Source organism: Physella acuta, unplaced genomic scaffold (assembly GCF_028476545.2).
Source record: "Physella acuta isolate Inbredline_101_S28 unplaced genomic scaffold, ASM2847654v3 ptg000913l, whole genome shotgun sequence".
NCBI classification, from domain to species: domain Eukaryota; kingdom Metazoa; phylum Mollusca; class Gastropoda; family Physidae; genus Physella; species Physella acuta.
This window is the reverse complement of record NW_026732430.1, coordinates 668916-683362: the sequence shown is the minus strand read 5'-3', so window position 1 is coordinate 683362 and position 14447 is coordinate 668916. Positions and strand designations below refer to the sequence as shown.

Below are 14447 nucleotides of genomic sequence, written 5' to 3'. Positions count from 1 at the left end.
TACTTGTATTTAATAAATATATGTATGTAAATATATATTGTATGAATATAGAGGCTATATACAAGATATATATATATATATATATATATATATATATATATATATATATATATATATATATATATATATATATATCCATACTTGTGCTATATCCCGAGCGTGCCAGCAGCATGTCCGTGTCGTGTGACTGCCGTGGTTGCCTATCGCGCGGCTGCTGGTGGCGAGGATTGACTGCCGTAGACTACACCTCCCACCCTACATCACGGACCGGAGTGCGCTCCTTCCTCCACTCATTCCACGCCTGTTGACAGCAATTAAGACAGGCGTTGCTGTGATATTCTGGCGGAGCATCTAGACCTACCTTGTTTGTTTCCTGGATCTTCTTCATTTATCTCACTGAGCCACAGGTACACCTGGCGCTGTACAGGTAGTCAGCGGCACTAAGGGGGACTTATCCTGTGTACAGGAGACTGAGCCTGTTGACAGGGGACTGTAGCCGTGGACAGGGGACTGTAGCGATAGACAGGGACTGTAGCTGTGGACAGGGGACTGTAGCTGTGGACAGGGGACTGTAGCTGTGGACAGGGGACTGTAGCTGTGGACAGGGGACTGTAGCTGTGGACAGGGGACTGTAGCCGTGGACAGGGGACTGTAGCTGTAGACAGGGACTGTAGATGTAGACAGGGACTGTAACTGTGGACAGGGGACTAGCGATAGACAGGGGACTGTAGTTGTAGATAGGGGACTGTAGCCGTGGACAGGGGACTATATGTGTAGATAGGGGACCGTAGATGTAGACAGGGACTGTAGCTGTGGACCACTTATGCTACCACCTTTCCTCTCCATTGCCAGATTTCTACCAGTTACGCTTTGGATTAATCCATATTTGTGGAGATAATTTCTTCTTTGTGGAATTAAGCTGTCCGTTCAATGGAATTTTATTTCATTAAAATATTCAGAAGTTTTACCCCGGAATAAAAATTTCGTCGTCCGGTAAGTTGGATGCTGTGATTGAAGCTGGGGGTTGTGGTTAAAGGTGGTTGGGGTTGAGGGTGGTTGGGGTTGATAATCAGAGTTGTAGCAGTGGTTGTAGGTTGTGATGGAGTGTGGGTGGTTAAGTATAGACCAGAACTCAGGTACAAATAAACGGAAGGTCAGAGCTCTATAAGGTCATCCACAAATGACGTCACGCTATAATTAGCCCCCCCCCCCCCCCCACATGATAGTCGCATGTTTTCAGACACCAGAAAATGAAATAAGAGGATCTCACCGATCCTGCCAACATACACATCAGCGTGAGTTGTTCTGACCAAAAGGCTCACACACATGAATTCATTAAAACCTCATTAAAACATTCAGGCATTGGTCACTGCGGCTTAAAGTAAGTCAAGTCAAATAAAAAAATACGCTTGTGACAATTATGTTTGGCAATTTATCATATTTATTCTGAATAACGTTGACATGATTTATATTGGGAACTTGTGAATATCACACTTCTACTGAAAATTTCAGACAATATTTATAATTCATACATAGTTGATAATAATTTAAATTAAATAATCAATGAATGTTAGCAAATATTTAATTCATATTATCCCTAAATATTGGCCTACATTTATTAATTAAAAACCTATATGTTGAAAAATTTTGTTTTTTGACGACTTTAGACAAAATTTACCAGCGATTAATATTGTATCGAAGTCATATTTGTGGGATCGAAAAGCTAAAGTACTTTGCAGTCTCCATCTTGTTACAGAAAAATAATCAAAGACATGGCCGTGTAAATAATGAGGAATTACCACAAAACACACGAAGAGATAGTTCCTAAACTGGTTAATTTTACCTTCATAGCGGCCGAAAAACAAAAATAAAAATAAATAAAAATAAAAGCTTTAGCCTGAAATATTTCAGAAATTTTATATTTTAGGAATCTGATATAAAATTTGCGAAAACAGAGAACTAAACATTTTTTTCGTTGATGGCTACATTTCTATTTATTTTCATCCAGCCTAAATTATAAGCCGATGTTTCACTTTTGTAGGACAAACATCAGCAGTCTGTACAGAAACTCAGTGATCGATATTGGAGAAATTTGTACTCAAACTTAATTAACCGTTACAATGTTTAAATAAAATATATTTTAAAACCACATGACCTAGTTATGTTTACTTAAATTTCCATTGATATAATGAACAAGCAAACCATATTGTGTTAAACTTTTAAAATTTTTGTTTAGTTACCGAAAAAACTATAAACATCAAATACAGTTAATTTTTAGTTAAACTCGACAAAAACCACACAATAAAGTTTTATAAACACATTGTTTTTAATCACAACAGTACACAGACTTTTTAGAATATTTAATGGGCCTGTCTAGACTCCACTAGTTGGTGTCCGTAATGAAAAACTGAAAAACACTCGCTGTTAATACACATTCTTTCAAATGCCACGAATCAATAAATTTACCGGAAGATTTAAAAACAAATGTTGGTCATTATAAAATGTCCAGTCCGAATTTCTATTGTAAAATAGATGGTGTCATGAAGTTAACATGACGGAGGCTTCAAAGTAAATCAAAATGTAGCACTAAGTGGAGATTGTCATTTTCAAGCATTTACAAATTGTGTCGCTTAAATTTGTAATATATTACACTACAATTTTTTTTACTCAACTATTTTATTAGGAGCGTTACAAAAAGCTTGATCACTTGTAAGATAACCAAGTCCTACGTCTATCGCACAGAAAGCGTGGAGTCTTGAGGTAGAAATATCACCCACGTCTGTAGAACTAATTGAAAGTATATATATATATATATATATATATATATATATATATATATATATATATATATATATATATATATATATATATAAAACTATAAAACTACCTGTTCGTCATTGTGGGCCACAGAGCCACACCTGTGTTTGTAGAACTGGCTTAAAATAACGTGACGTAACATTTAATTATAGAACTTTGAAACATTTTATCAACACCCACTATGAAAAGAAAGTCGGGTCTTTGGACAAAATATCAAAAGGCGTGACAGAAGCAGACACAATACAACAAATATTAAAAATCTTTGAAATGTAGTGAAGATTAAAAAAACAATTTATTTTCTTTAACATGTTTAATAGATTTCATGTGGGACCAATACTTTTATTTTACTTTCCGAAATTCGATTTCATTTTCTTCTTTTGGCAGCAGTTTAAAACATTTTGATATAGATTTTCTATTTGGAGCTAAAAGTGAGGATGTTCAGATGACAAATCTAACTAAAAAGCTTTTATTGCGTCAACAACAATAATTTGGTCACTCTCGGCTAGCCAATCAGATTCCACCAATAGTTTTACAAGATGGCGTGTTTTGATTTAATTAGAGGAATGAATTTGTGAAGTATTTAAATCAGGAAAAAAATGCTTCCTTCTGATATTCAACATATGGGTTACAAGTGACCACATCGATACCCCCCCTTCCCCACCCCCCCCCCCCCCCCCCCCCGCCCCGCTGTATATTGGGATTAATGAACAGGATCACCCCGGCACCCCGGTGAGTGTTTCCCTGTTAGGTGAGTTAGACGCCACCTCTAAAGCCTTTCTTTCTTCTCTTTCAGCTTTCATTAACTGCGCCAACTCCGCACAAAAGTGCAGATTAATCGGCTAAATCGTCTCTTTGAAGACAGGACCTGCCCTCGCCGCTTGTTTCATCTCTCGCCCTCGTCCGTTTAGGGAGCGATCCAGTGACACGTCTCTGGGGTCACCCCGCTGGGAGGGGATCAAGCCACGCTCTGTTCCACAAGGGATTCGTCTTACAGGATCCTCAAACCCTTGAAACCTTAATGAAATGACGTCACACAATCCAGTCGGGATATTTCTGTAACATGGGAGTCTGGGGAGCGCTGGGGGCGGCAGGAAACTAAGCGACGCCCCTGGAATTGAGGGTGTCATATCGACTGAGCGACGCCCCTGGAGGTGGTGTCATATCGACTGAGCGACGCCCCTGGAGGTGAGGGTGTCATATCGAGTGAGCGACGCCCCTGCAGACGAGGGCGTCTGACAACTATGCACAAGTACCATGCTCTGGTTGAGCACCTTTCTCTATCACCTGATCTTGTGTGAGTACATCTTCAGATCGGTCAAGGCCAGTGGGAGGATCAGGAGAAGTGAGTACACCTCGCGTCCTTGTGATAAACATGCCACCCACGATACCACCCACGTTACCACCCACGTTACCACCCACGTTACCACCCACATTACCACCCACGTTACCACCCACGTTACCACCCACGTTACCACCCACGTTACCACCTTTGAAAAAACCCATGTTACCACCCACAACACCACCCATTTTTTTAACAACATCACCAGTAGATCATCTTTTTAACAACATCACCAGTAGATCATCGTTTTAACAACATCACCAGTAGATCATCTTTTTAACAACATCACCAGTAGATTATCTTTTTAACAACATCACCAGTAGATTATCTTTACAACATCACCAGTAGATCATCTTTTTAACAACATCACCAGTAGATTATCTTTACAACAACATCACCAGTAGATCATCTTTTTAACAACATCACCAGTAGATCATCTTTTTAACAACATCACCAGTAGATTATCTTTTTAACAACATCACCAGTAGACCATCTTTTTAACAACATCGCCAGTAGATTATCTTTACAACAACATCACTAGTAGATTATCTTTACAATATCACCAGTAGATTATCTTTACAACAACATCACTATTAGATTATCTTTACAACATCATTAGTAGATTATCTTTATAATATCACCAGTAGATTATCTTTACAATAACATCACCAGTAGATTATCTTTACAATAACATCACCAGTAAATTATCTTTACAACATCCCCTGTAGATTATCTTTACAATAACATCACCAGTATATTATCTTTACAACATCCCCTGTAGATTATCTTTACAACATCACCAGTAGATCATCTTTACAACATCCCCAGTATATTATCTTTACAACATCCCCTGTAGATTATCTTTACAACATCACCAGTAGATTATCTTTACAACATCCCCAGTATATTATCTTTACAACATCCCCTGTAGATTATCTTTACAACATCACCAGTAGATTATCTTTACAACATCCCCAGTATATTATCTTTACAACATCCCCTGTAGATTATCTTTACAACAACATCACCAGTAGATTATCTTTACAACATCACCAGTAGATCATCTTTACAATAGCATGACCAACATAGCTTCTATACAGTACAAAATCCCCTTAAAAAACCCAACTGAAGCAGTAGCCAATAGACAGGGTTTATCTAACCTGGCGGAGAATTTAATGTACACGCCGCGCCCATTTAGCCGACATTAGTCTTAAATTTGATACCGCTAATACTGCCCGACAGCGGCGTCTCCATGGCAACAATCACCAAGCAGACAATGAAGATCAGGCCAGTAATCTTATCACACGCTCATCTGAACACGGCTGCTAAAAATAGCAGGCGACTCACCATCAGCGCAATTAGGAGCGACCCAGACGGCTGAGCCGGGAGTCACGTGTCCTCGCGCATCATGTCAGGTACCGGAGGCAGACGCGGCGCCACATTCCCCCACCCCCACACCCCTCATCTCCCCCCCCCCCCTCATCCCCGCGTCTTTGTGTAATCTGATAGCATGAGGCGTTCACACTCGCAATTTACCGGTTATTAAAATACCATCGTCTCTGATAAATAATCACATTTTATATAAAAACACTACTTTATTATGAAATTCCCAAATTTCTAATCAATTCCTCTTTCTTCTTCGCATTTTGCAACTGTCAAATGAGCAAAAGCCATTTACAACACCCTTCCATGTTTCTGTAAAGTAGCTTTCGGACCTAACGGTCAATGATGCTGATGTAGTAGAGTTCATCTGTTTTAATATCTCCGGCATAGTCATGAGTTAGGGATAGTGTGGTCAGCACTTTGCTCAAACGTCTTTACTCTCCCTAATGTGAGTCAGGTACCTTCAGAGCTAGCGAGGTCGAACTCGAGATCCGAACTCAAGACTTTCGGTTTAGAAGTTGTAAGCTCTATCACCCAACCAGACCGTCCCATCATGCTTTTCTGTCCTTTATAATTTTATTTATCACAACTGTTTCTAGAATCTGTTTATTTTATATCTCTGCACAAGACGTCTTTGGGGTTTTCGTATTTTTTTTTATCCTTGTGGGTTCCATGACGTGTCTGATCTGGTAATAAATACTAGTTGCCGGTTACATCACCGTATCTGTAGTTGCCGGTTACATCACCGTATACGTAGTTGCCGGTTACATCACCGTATCTGTAGTTGCCGGTTACATCACCGTATCTGTAGTTGCCGGTTACATCACCGTATCTGTAGTTGCCGGTTAGATCACCGTATCTGTAGTTGCCGGTTACATCACCGTATCTGTAGTTGCCGTATCTGTAGTTGCCGGTTACATCATCGTATCTGTAGTTGCCGTATCTGTAGTTGCCGGTTACATCACCGTATCTGTAGTTGCCGGTTACATCACCGTATCTATAGTTGCCGGTTACATCACCGTATCTGTAGTTGCCGGTTAGATCACCGTATCTGTAGTTGCCGGTTACATCACCGTATCTGTAGTAGCCGTATCTGTAGTTGCCGGTTACATCATCGTATCTGTAGTTGCCGTATCTGTAGTTGCCGGTTACATCACTGTATCTGTAGTTGTCGGTTACATCACCGTATCTGTAGTTGCCGTATCTGTAGTTGCCGGTTACATCACCGTATCTGTAGTTGCCGGTTACATCACCGTATCTATAGTTGCCGGTTACATCACCGTATCTGTAGTTGCCGGTTAGATCACCGTATCTGTAGTTGCCGGTTACATCACCGTATCTGTAGTTGCCGGTTAGATCACCGTATCTGTAGTTGCCGGTTACATCACCGTATCTGTAGTTGCCGTATCTGTAGTTGCCGGTTAGATCACCGTATCTGTAGTTGCCGGTTAGATCACGGTATCTATAGTTGCCGGTTAGATCACCGTATCTGTAGTTGCCGTATCTGTAGTTGCCGGTTAGATCATCGTATCTGTAGTTGCCGGTTACATCACCGTATCTATAGTTGCCGGTTACATCACCGTATCTGTAGTTGCCGGTTAGATCACCGTATCTGTAGTTGCCGGTTACATCACCGTATCTGTAGTTGCCGGTTAGATCACCGTATCTGTAGTTGCCGGTTACATCACCGTATCTGTAGTTGCCGTATCTGTAGTTGCCGGTTAGATCACCGTATCTGTAGTTACCGGTTAGATCACGGTATCTATAGTTGCCGGTTAGATCACCGTATCTGTAGTTGCCGTATCTGTAGTTGCCGGTTAGATCATCGTATCTGTAGTTGCCGGTTACATCACCGTATCTATAGTTGCCGGTTACATCACCGTATCTGTAGTTGCCGGTTACATCACCGTATCTGTAGTTGCCGGTTACATCACCGTATCTGTAGTTGCCGGTTACATCACCGTATCTATAGTTGCCGGTTAGATCACCGTATCTGTAGTTGCCCGTTACATCACCGTATCTGTAGTTGCCGGTTAGATCACCGTATCTGTAGTTGCCGGTTACATCACCGTATCTATAGTTGCCGGTTACATCACCGTATCTGTAGTTGCCGGTTAGATCACCGTATCTGTAGTTGCCGGTTACATCACCGTATCTGTAGTTGCCGTATCTGTAGTTGCCGGTTACATCACCGTATCTGTAGTTGCCGGTTACATCACCGTATCTATAGTTGCCGGTTACATCACCGTATCTGTAGTTGCCGGTTAGATCACCGTATCTGTAGTTGCCGGTTACATCACCGTATCAGTAGTTGCCGGTTAGATCACCGTATCTGTAGTTGCCGGTTACATCACCGTATCTGTAGTTGCCGTATCTGTAGTTGCCGGTTAGATCACCGTATCTGTAGTTGCCGGTTAGATCACGGTATCTATAGTTGCCGGTTAGATCACCGTATCTGTAGTTGCCGTATCTGTAGTTGCCGGTTAGATCATCGTATCTGTAGTTGCCGGTTACATCACCGTATCTATAGTTGCCGGTTACATCACCGTATCTGTAGTTGCCGGTTAGATCACCGTATCTGTAGTTGCCGGTTACATCACCGTATCTGTAGTTGCCGGTTAGATCACCGTATCTGTAGTTGCCGGTTACATCACCGTATCTGTAGTTGCCGTATCTGTAGTTGCCGGTTAGATCACCGTATCTGTAGTTACCGGTTAGATCACGGTATCTATAGTTGCCGGTTAGATCACCGTATCTGTAGTTGCCGTATCTGTAGTTGCCGGTTAGATCATCGTATCTGTAGTTGCCGGTTACATCACCGTATCTATAGTTGCCGGTTACATCACCGTATCTGTAGTTGCCGGTTAGATCACCGTATCTGTAGTTGCCGGTTACATCACCGTATCTGTAGTTGCCGGTTACATCACCGTATCTATAGTTGCCGGTTAGATCACCGTATCTGTAGTTGCCGGTTACATCACCGTATCTGTAGTTGCCGGTTAGATCACCGTATCTGTAGTTGCCGGTTACATCACCGTATCTATAGTTGCCGGTTACATCACCGTATCTGTAGTTGCCGGTTAGATCACCGTATCTGTAGTTGCCGGTTACATCACCGTATCTGTAGTTGCCGTATCTGTAGTTGCCGGTTACATCACCGTATCTGTAGTTGCCGGTTAGATCACCGTATCTATAGTTGCCGGTTACATCACGGTATCTGTAGTTGCCGGTTAGATCACCGTATCTGTAGTTGCCGTAACTGTAGTTGCCGGTTAGATCATCGTATCTGTAGTTGCCGGTTACATCACCGTATCTATAGTTGCCGGTTACATCACCGTATCTGTAGTTGCCGGTTAGATCACCGTATCTGTAGTTGCCGGTTACATCACCGTATCTGTAGTTGCCGGTTAGATCACCGTATCTGTAGTTGCCGGTTACATCACCGTATCTGTAGTTGCCGTATCTGTAGTTGCCGGTTAGATCACCGTATCTGTAGTTACCGGTTAGATCACGGTATCTATAGTTGCCGGTTAGATCACCGTATCTGTAGTTGCCGTATCTGTAGTTGCCGGTTAGATCATCGTATCTGTAGTTGCCGGTTACATCACCGTATCTATAGTTGCCGGTTACATCACCGTATCTGTAGTTGCCGGTTACATCACCGTATCTGTAGTTGCCGGTTACATCACCGTATCTGTAGTTGCCGGTTACATCACCGTATCTATAGTTGCCGGTTAGATCACCGTATCTGTAGTTGCCCGTTACATCACCGTATCTGTAGTTGCCGGTTAGATCACCGTATCTGTAGTTGCCGGTTACATCACCGTATCTATAGTTGCCGGTTACATCACCGTATCTGTAGTTGCCGGTTAGATCACCGTATCTGTAGTTGCCGGTTACATCACCGTATCTGTAGTTGCCGTATCTGTAGTTGCCGGTTACATCACCGTATCTGTAGTTGCCGGTTACATCACCGTATCTATAGTTGCCGGTTACATCACCGTATCTGTAGTTGCCGGTTAGATCACCGTATCTGTAGTTGCCGGTTACATCACCGTATCAGTCGTTGCCGGTTAGATCACCGTATCTGTAGTTGCCGGTTACATCACCGTATCTGTAGTTGCCGTATCTGTAGTTGCCGGTTAGATCACCGTATCTGTAGTTGCCGGTTAGATCACGGTATCTATAGTTGCCGGTTAGATCACCGTATCTGTAGTTGCCGTATCTGTAGTTGCCGGTTAGATCATCGTATCTGTAGTTGCCGGTTACATCACCGTATCTATAGTTGCCGGTTACATCACCGTATCTGTAGTTGCCGGTTAGATCACCGTATCTGTAGTTGCCGGTTACATCACCGTATCTGTAGTTGCCGGTTAGATCACCGTATCTGTAGTTGCCGGTTACATCACCGTATCTGTAGTTGCCGTATCTGTAGTTGCCGGTTAGATCACCGTATCTGTAGTTACCGGTTAGATCACGGTATCTATAGTTGCCGGTTAGATCACCGTATCTGTAGTTGCCGTATCTGTAGTTGCCGGTTAGATCATCGTATCTGTAGTTGCCGGTTACATCACCGTATCTATAGTTGCCGGTTACATCACCGTATCTGTAGTTGCCGGTTAGATCACCGTATCTGTAGTTGCCGGTTACATCACCGTATCTGTAGTTGCCGGTTACATCACCGTATCTATAGTTGCCGGTTAGATCACCGTATCTGTAGTTGCCGGTTACATCACCGTATCTGTAGTTGCCGTATCTGTAGTTGCCGGTTACATCATCGTATCTGTAGTTGCCGTATCTGTAGTTGCCGGTTACATCACCGTATCTGTAGTTGCCGGTTACATCACCGTATCTATAGTTGCCGGTTACATCACCGTATCTGTAGTTGCCGGTTAGATCACCGTATCTGTAGTTGCCGGTTACATCACCGTATCTGTAGTAGCCGTATCTGTAGTTGCCGGTTACATCATCGTATCTGTAGTTGCCGTATCTGTAGTTTCCGGTTACATCACTGTATCTGTAATTGTCGGTTACATCACCGTATCTGTAGTTGCCGTATCTGTAGTTGCCGGTTACATCACCGTATCTGTAGTTGCCGGTTACATCACCGTATCTATAGTTGCCGGTTACATCACCGTATCTGTAGTTGCCGGTTAGATCACCGTATCTGTAGTTGCCGGTTACATCACCGTATCTGTAGTTGCCGGTTAGATCACCGTATCTGTAGTTGCCGGTTACATCACCGTATCTGTAGTTGCCGTATCTGTAGTTGCCGTATCTGTAGTTGCCGGTTAGATCACCGTATCTGTAGTTGCCGGTTAGATCACGGTATCTATAGTTGCCGGTTAGATCACCGTATCTGTAGTTGCCGTATCTGTAGTTGCCGGTTAGATCATCGTATCTGTAGTTGCCGGTTACATCACCGTATCTATAGTTGCCGGTTACATCACCGTATCTGTAGTTGCCGGTTAGATCACCGTTTCTGTAGTTGCCGGTTACATCACCGTATCTGTAGTTGCCGGTTAGATCACCGTATCTGTAGTTGCCGGTTACATCACCGTATCTGTAGTTGCCGTATCTGTAGTTGCCGGTTAGATCACCGTATCTGTAGTTACCGGTTAGATCACGGTATCTATAGTTGCCGGTTAGATCACCGTATCAGTAGTTGCCGTATCTGTAGTTGCCGGTTAGATCATCGTATCTGTAGTTTCCGGTTACATCACCGTATCTATAGTTGCCGGTTACATCACCGTATCTGTAGTTGCCGGTTACATCACCGTATCTGTAGTTGCCGGTTACATCACCGTATCTGTAGTTGCCGGTTACATCACCGTATCTATAGTTGCCGGTTAGATCACCGTATCTGTAGTTGCCCGTTACATCACCGTATCTGTAGTTGCCGGTTAGATCACCGTATCTGTAGTTGCCGGTTACATCACCGTATCTATAGTTGCCGGTTACATCACCGTATCTGTAGTTGCCGGTTAGATCACCGTATCTGTAGTTGCCGGTTACATCACCGTATCTGTAGTTGCCGTATCTGTAGTTGCCGGTTACATCACCGTATCTGTAGTTGCCGGTTACATCACCGTATCTATAGTTGCCGGTTACATCACCGTATCTGTAGTTGCCGGTTAGATCACCGTATCTGTAGTTGCCGGTTACATCACCGTATCAGTAGTTGCCGGTTAGATCACCGTATCTGTAGTTGCCGGTTACATCACCGTATCTGTAGTTGCCGTATCTGTAGTTGCCGGTTAGATCACCGTATCTGTAGTTGCCGGTTAGATCACGGTATCTATAGTTGCCGGTTAGATCACCGTATCTGTAGTTGCCGTATCTGTAGTTGCCGGTTAGATCATCGTATCTGTAGTTGCCGGTTACATCACCGTATCTATAGTTGCCGGTTACATCACCGTATCTGTAGTTGCCGGTTAGATCACCGTATCTGTAGTTGCCGGTTACATCACCGTATCTGTAGTTGCCGGTTAGATCACCGTATCTGTAGTTGCCGGTTACATCACCGTATCTGTAGTTGCCGTATCTGTAGTTGCCGGTTAGATCACCGTATCTGTAGTTACCGGTTAGATCACGGTATCTATAGTTGCCGGTTAGATCACCGTATCTGTAGTTGCCGTATCTGTAGTTGCCGGTTAGATCATCGTATCTGTAGTTGCCGGTTACATCACCGTATCTATAGTTGCCGGTTACATCACCGTATCTGTAGTTGCCGGTTAGATCACCGTATCTGTAGTTGCCGGTTACATCACCGTATCTGTAGTTGCCGGTTACATCACCGTATCTATAGTTGCCGGTTAGATCACCGTATCTGTAGTTGCCGGTTACATCACCGTATCTGTAGTTGCCGGTTAGATCACCGTATCTGTAGTTGCCGGTTACATCACCGTATCTATAGTTGCCGGTTACATCACCGTATCTGTAGTTGCCGGTTAGATCACCGTATCTGTAGTTGCCGGTTACATCACCGTATCTGTAGTTGCCGTATCTGTAGTTGCCGGTTACATCACCGTATCTGTAGTTGCCGGTTAGATCACCGTATCTATAGTTGCCGGTTACATCACCGTATCTGTAGTTGCCGGTTAGATCACCGTATCTGTAGTTGCCGTATCTGTAGTTGCCGGTTAGATCATCGTATCTGTAGTTGCCGGTTACATCACCGTATCTATAGTTGCCGGTTACATCACCGTATCTGTAGTTGCCGGTTAGATCACCGTATCTGTAGTTGCCGGTTACATCACCGTATCTGTAGTTGCCGGTTAGATCACCGTATCTGTAGTTGCCGGTTAGATCACCGTATCTGTAGTTGCCGGTTACATCACCGTATCTATAGTTGCCGGTTACATCACCGTATCTGTAGTTGCCGGTTAGATCACCGTATCTGTAGTTGCCGGTTACATCACCGTATCTGTAGTTGCCGTATCTGTAGTTGCCGGTTACATCACCGTATCTGTAGTTGCCGGTTAGATCACCGTATCTATAGTTGCCGGTTACATCACGGTATCTGTAGTTGCCGGTTAGATCACCGTATCTGTAGTTGCCGTATCTGTAGTTGCCGGTTAGATCATCGTATCTGTAGTTGCCGGTTACATCACCGTATCTATAGTTGCCGGTTACATCACCGTATCTGTAGTTGCCGGTTAGATCACCGTATCTGTAGTTGCCGGTTACATCACCGTATCTGTAGTTGCCGGTTAGATCACCGTATCTGTAGTTGCCGGTTACATCACCGTATCTGTAGTTGCCGTATCTGTAGTTGCCTGTTAGATCACCGTATCTGTAGTTACCGGTTAGATCACGGTATCTATAGTTGCCGGTTAGATCACCGTATCTGTAGTTGCCGTATCTGTAGTTGCCGGTTAGATCATCGTATCTGTAGTTGCCGGTTACATCACCGTATCTATAGTTGCCGGTTACATCACCGTATCTGTAGTTGCCGGTTACATCACCGTATCTGTAGTTGCCGGTTACATCACCGTATCTGTAGTTGCCGGTTACATCACCGTATCTATAGTTGCCGGTTAGATCACCGTATCTGTAGTTGCCCGTTACATCACCGTATCTGTAGTTGCCGGTTAGATCACCGTATCTGTAGTTGCCGGTTACATCACCGTATCTATAGTTGCCGGTTACATCACCGTATCTGTAGTTGCCGGTTAGATCACCGTATCTGTAGTTGCCGGTTACATCACCGTATCTGTAGTTGCCGTATCTGTAGTTGCCGGTTACATCACCGTATCTGTAGTTGCCGGTTACATCACCGTATCTATAGTTGCCGGTTACATCACCGTATCTGTAGTTGCCGGTTAGATCACCGTATCTGTAGTTGCCGGTTACATCACCGTATCAGTAGTTGCCGGTTAGATCACCGTATCTGTAGTTGCCGGTTACATCACCGTATCTGTAGTTGCCGTATCTGTAGTTGCCGGTTACATCACCGTATCTGTAGTTGCCGGTTAGATCACGGTATCTATAGTTGCCGGTTAGATCACCGTATCTGTAGTTGCCGTATCTGTAGTTGCCGGTTAGATCATCGTATCTGTAGTTGCCGGTTACATCACCGTATCTATAGTTGCCGGTTACATCACCGTATCTGTAGTTGCCGGTTAGATCACCGTATCTGTAGTTGCCGGTTACATCACCGTATCTGTAGTTGCCGGTTAGATCACCGTATCTGTAGTTGCCGGTTACATCACCGTATCTGTAGTTGCCGTATCTGTAGTTGCCGGTTAGATCACCGTATCTGTAGTTACCGGTTAGATCACGGTATCTATAGTTGCCGGTTAGATCACCGTATCTGTAGTTGCCGTATCTGTAGTTGCCGGTTAGATCATCGTATCTGTAGTTGCCGGTTACATCACCGTATCTATAGTTGCCGGTTACATCACCG

At 43.6% G+C, this 14447-nt stretch overlaps 1 protein-coding gene across 1 annotated transcript in view; it reads left to right on the top strand.

Moving 5' to 3' along the window:
* Positions 1–295: 295 nt before the first annotated feature.
* LOC131953173 (R-spondin-2) overlaps positions 296–14447 on the top strand; it is a 34057-nt gene continuing 19905 nt past the window's right edge. Inside the window, exons 1-3 of the mRNA XM_059316228.1 lie at positions 296–407; positions 853–993; positions 3611–4159. Coding sequence (XP_059172211.1) covers positions 4072–4159 — 88 coding nt within the window. The 5' untranslated portion in view covers positions 296–407; positions 853–993; positions 3611–4071. The remainder of the gene's footprint in view (positions 408–852; positions 994–3610; positions 4160–14447) is intronic.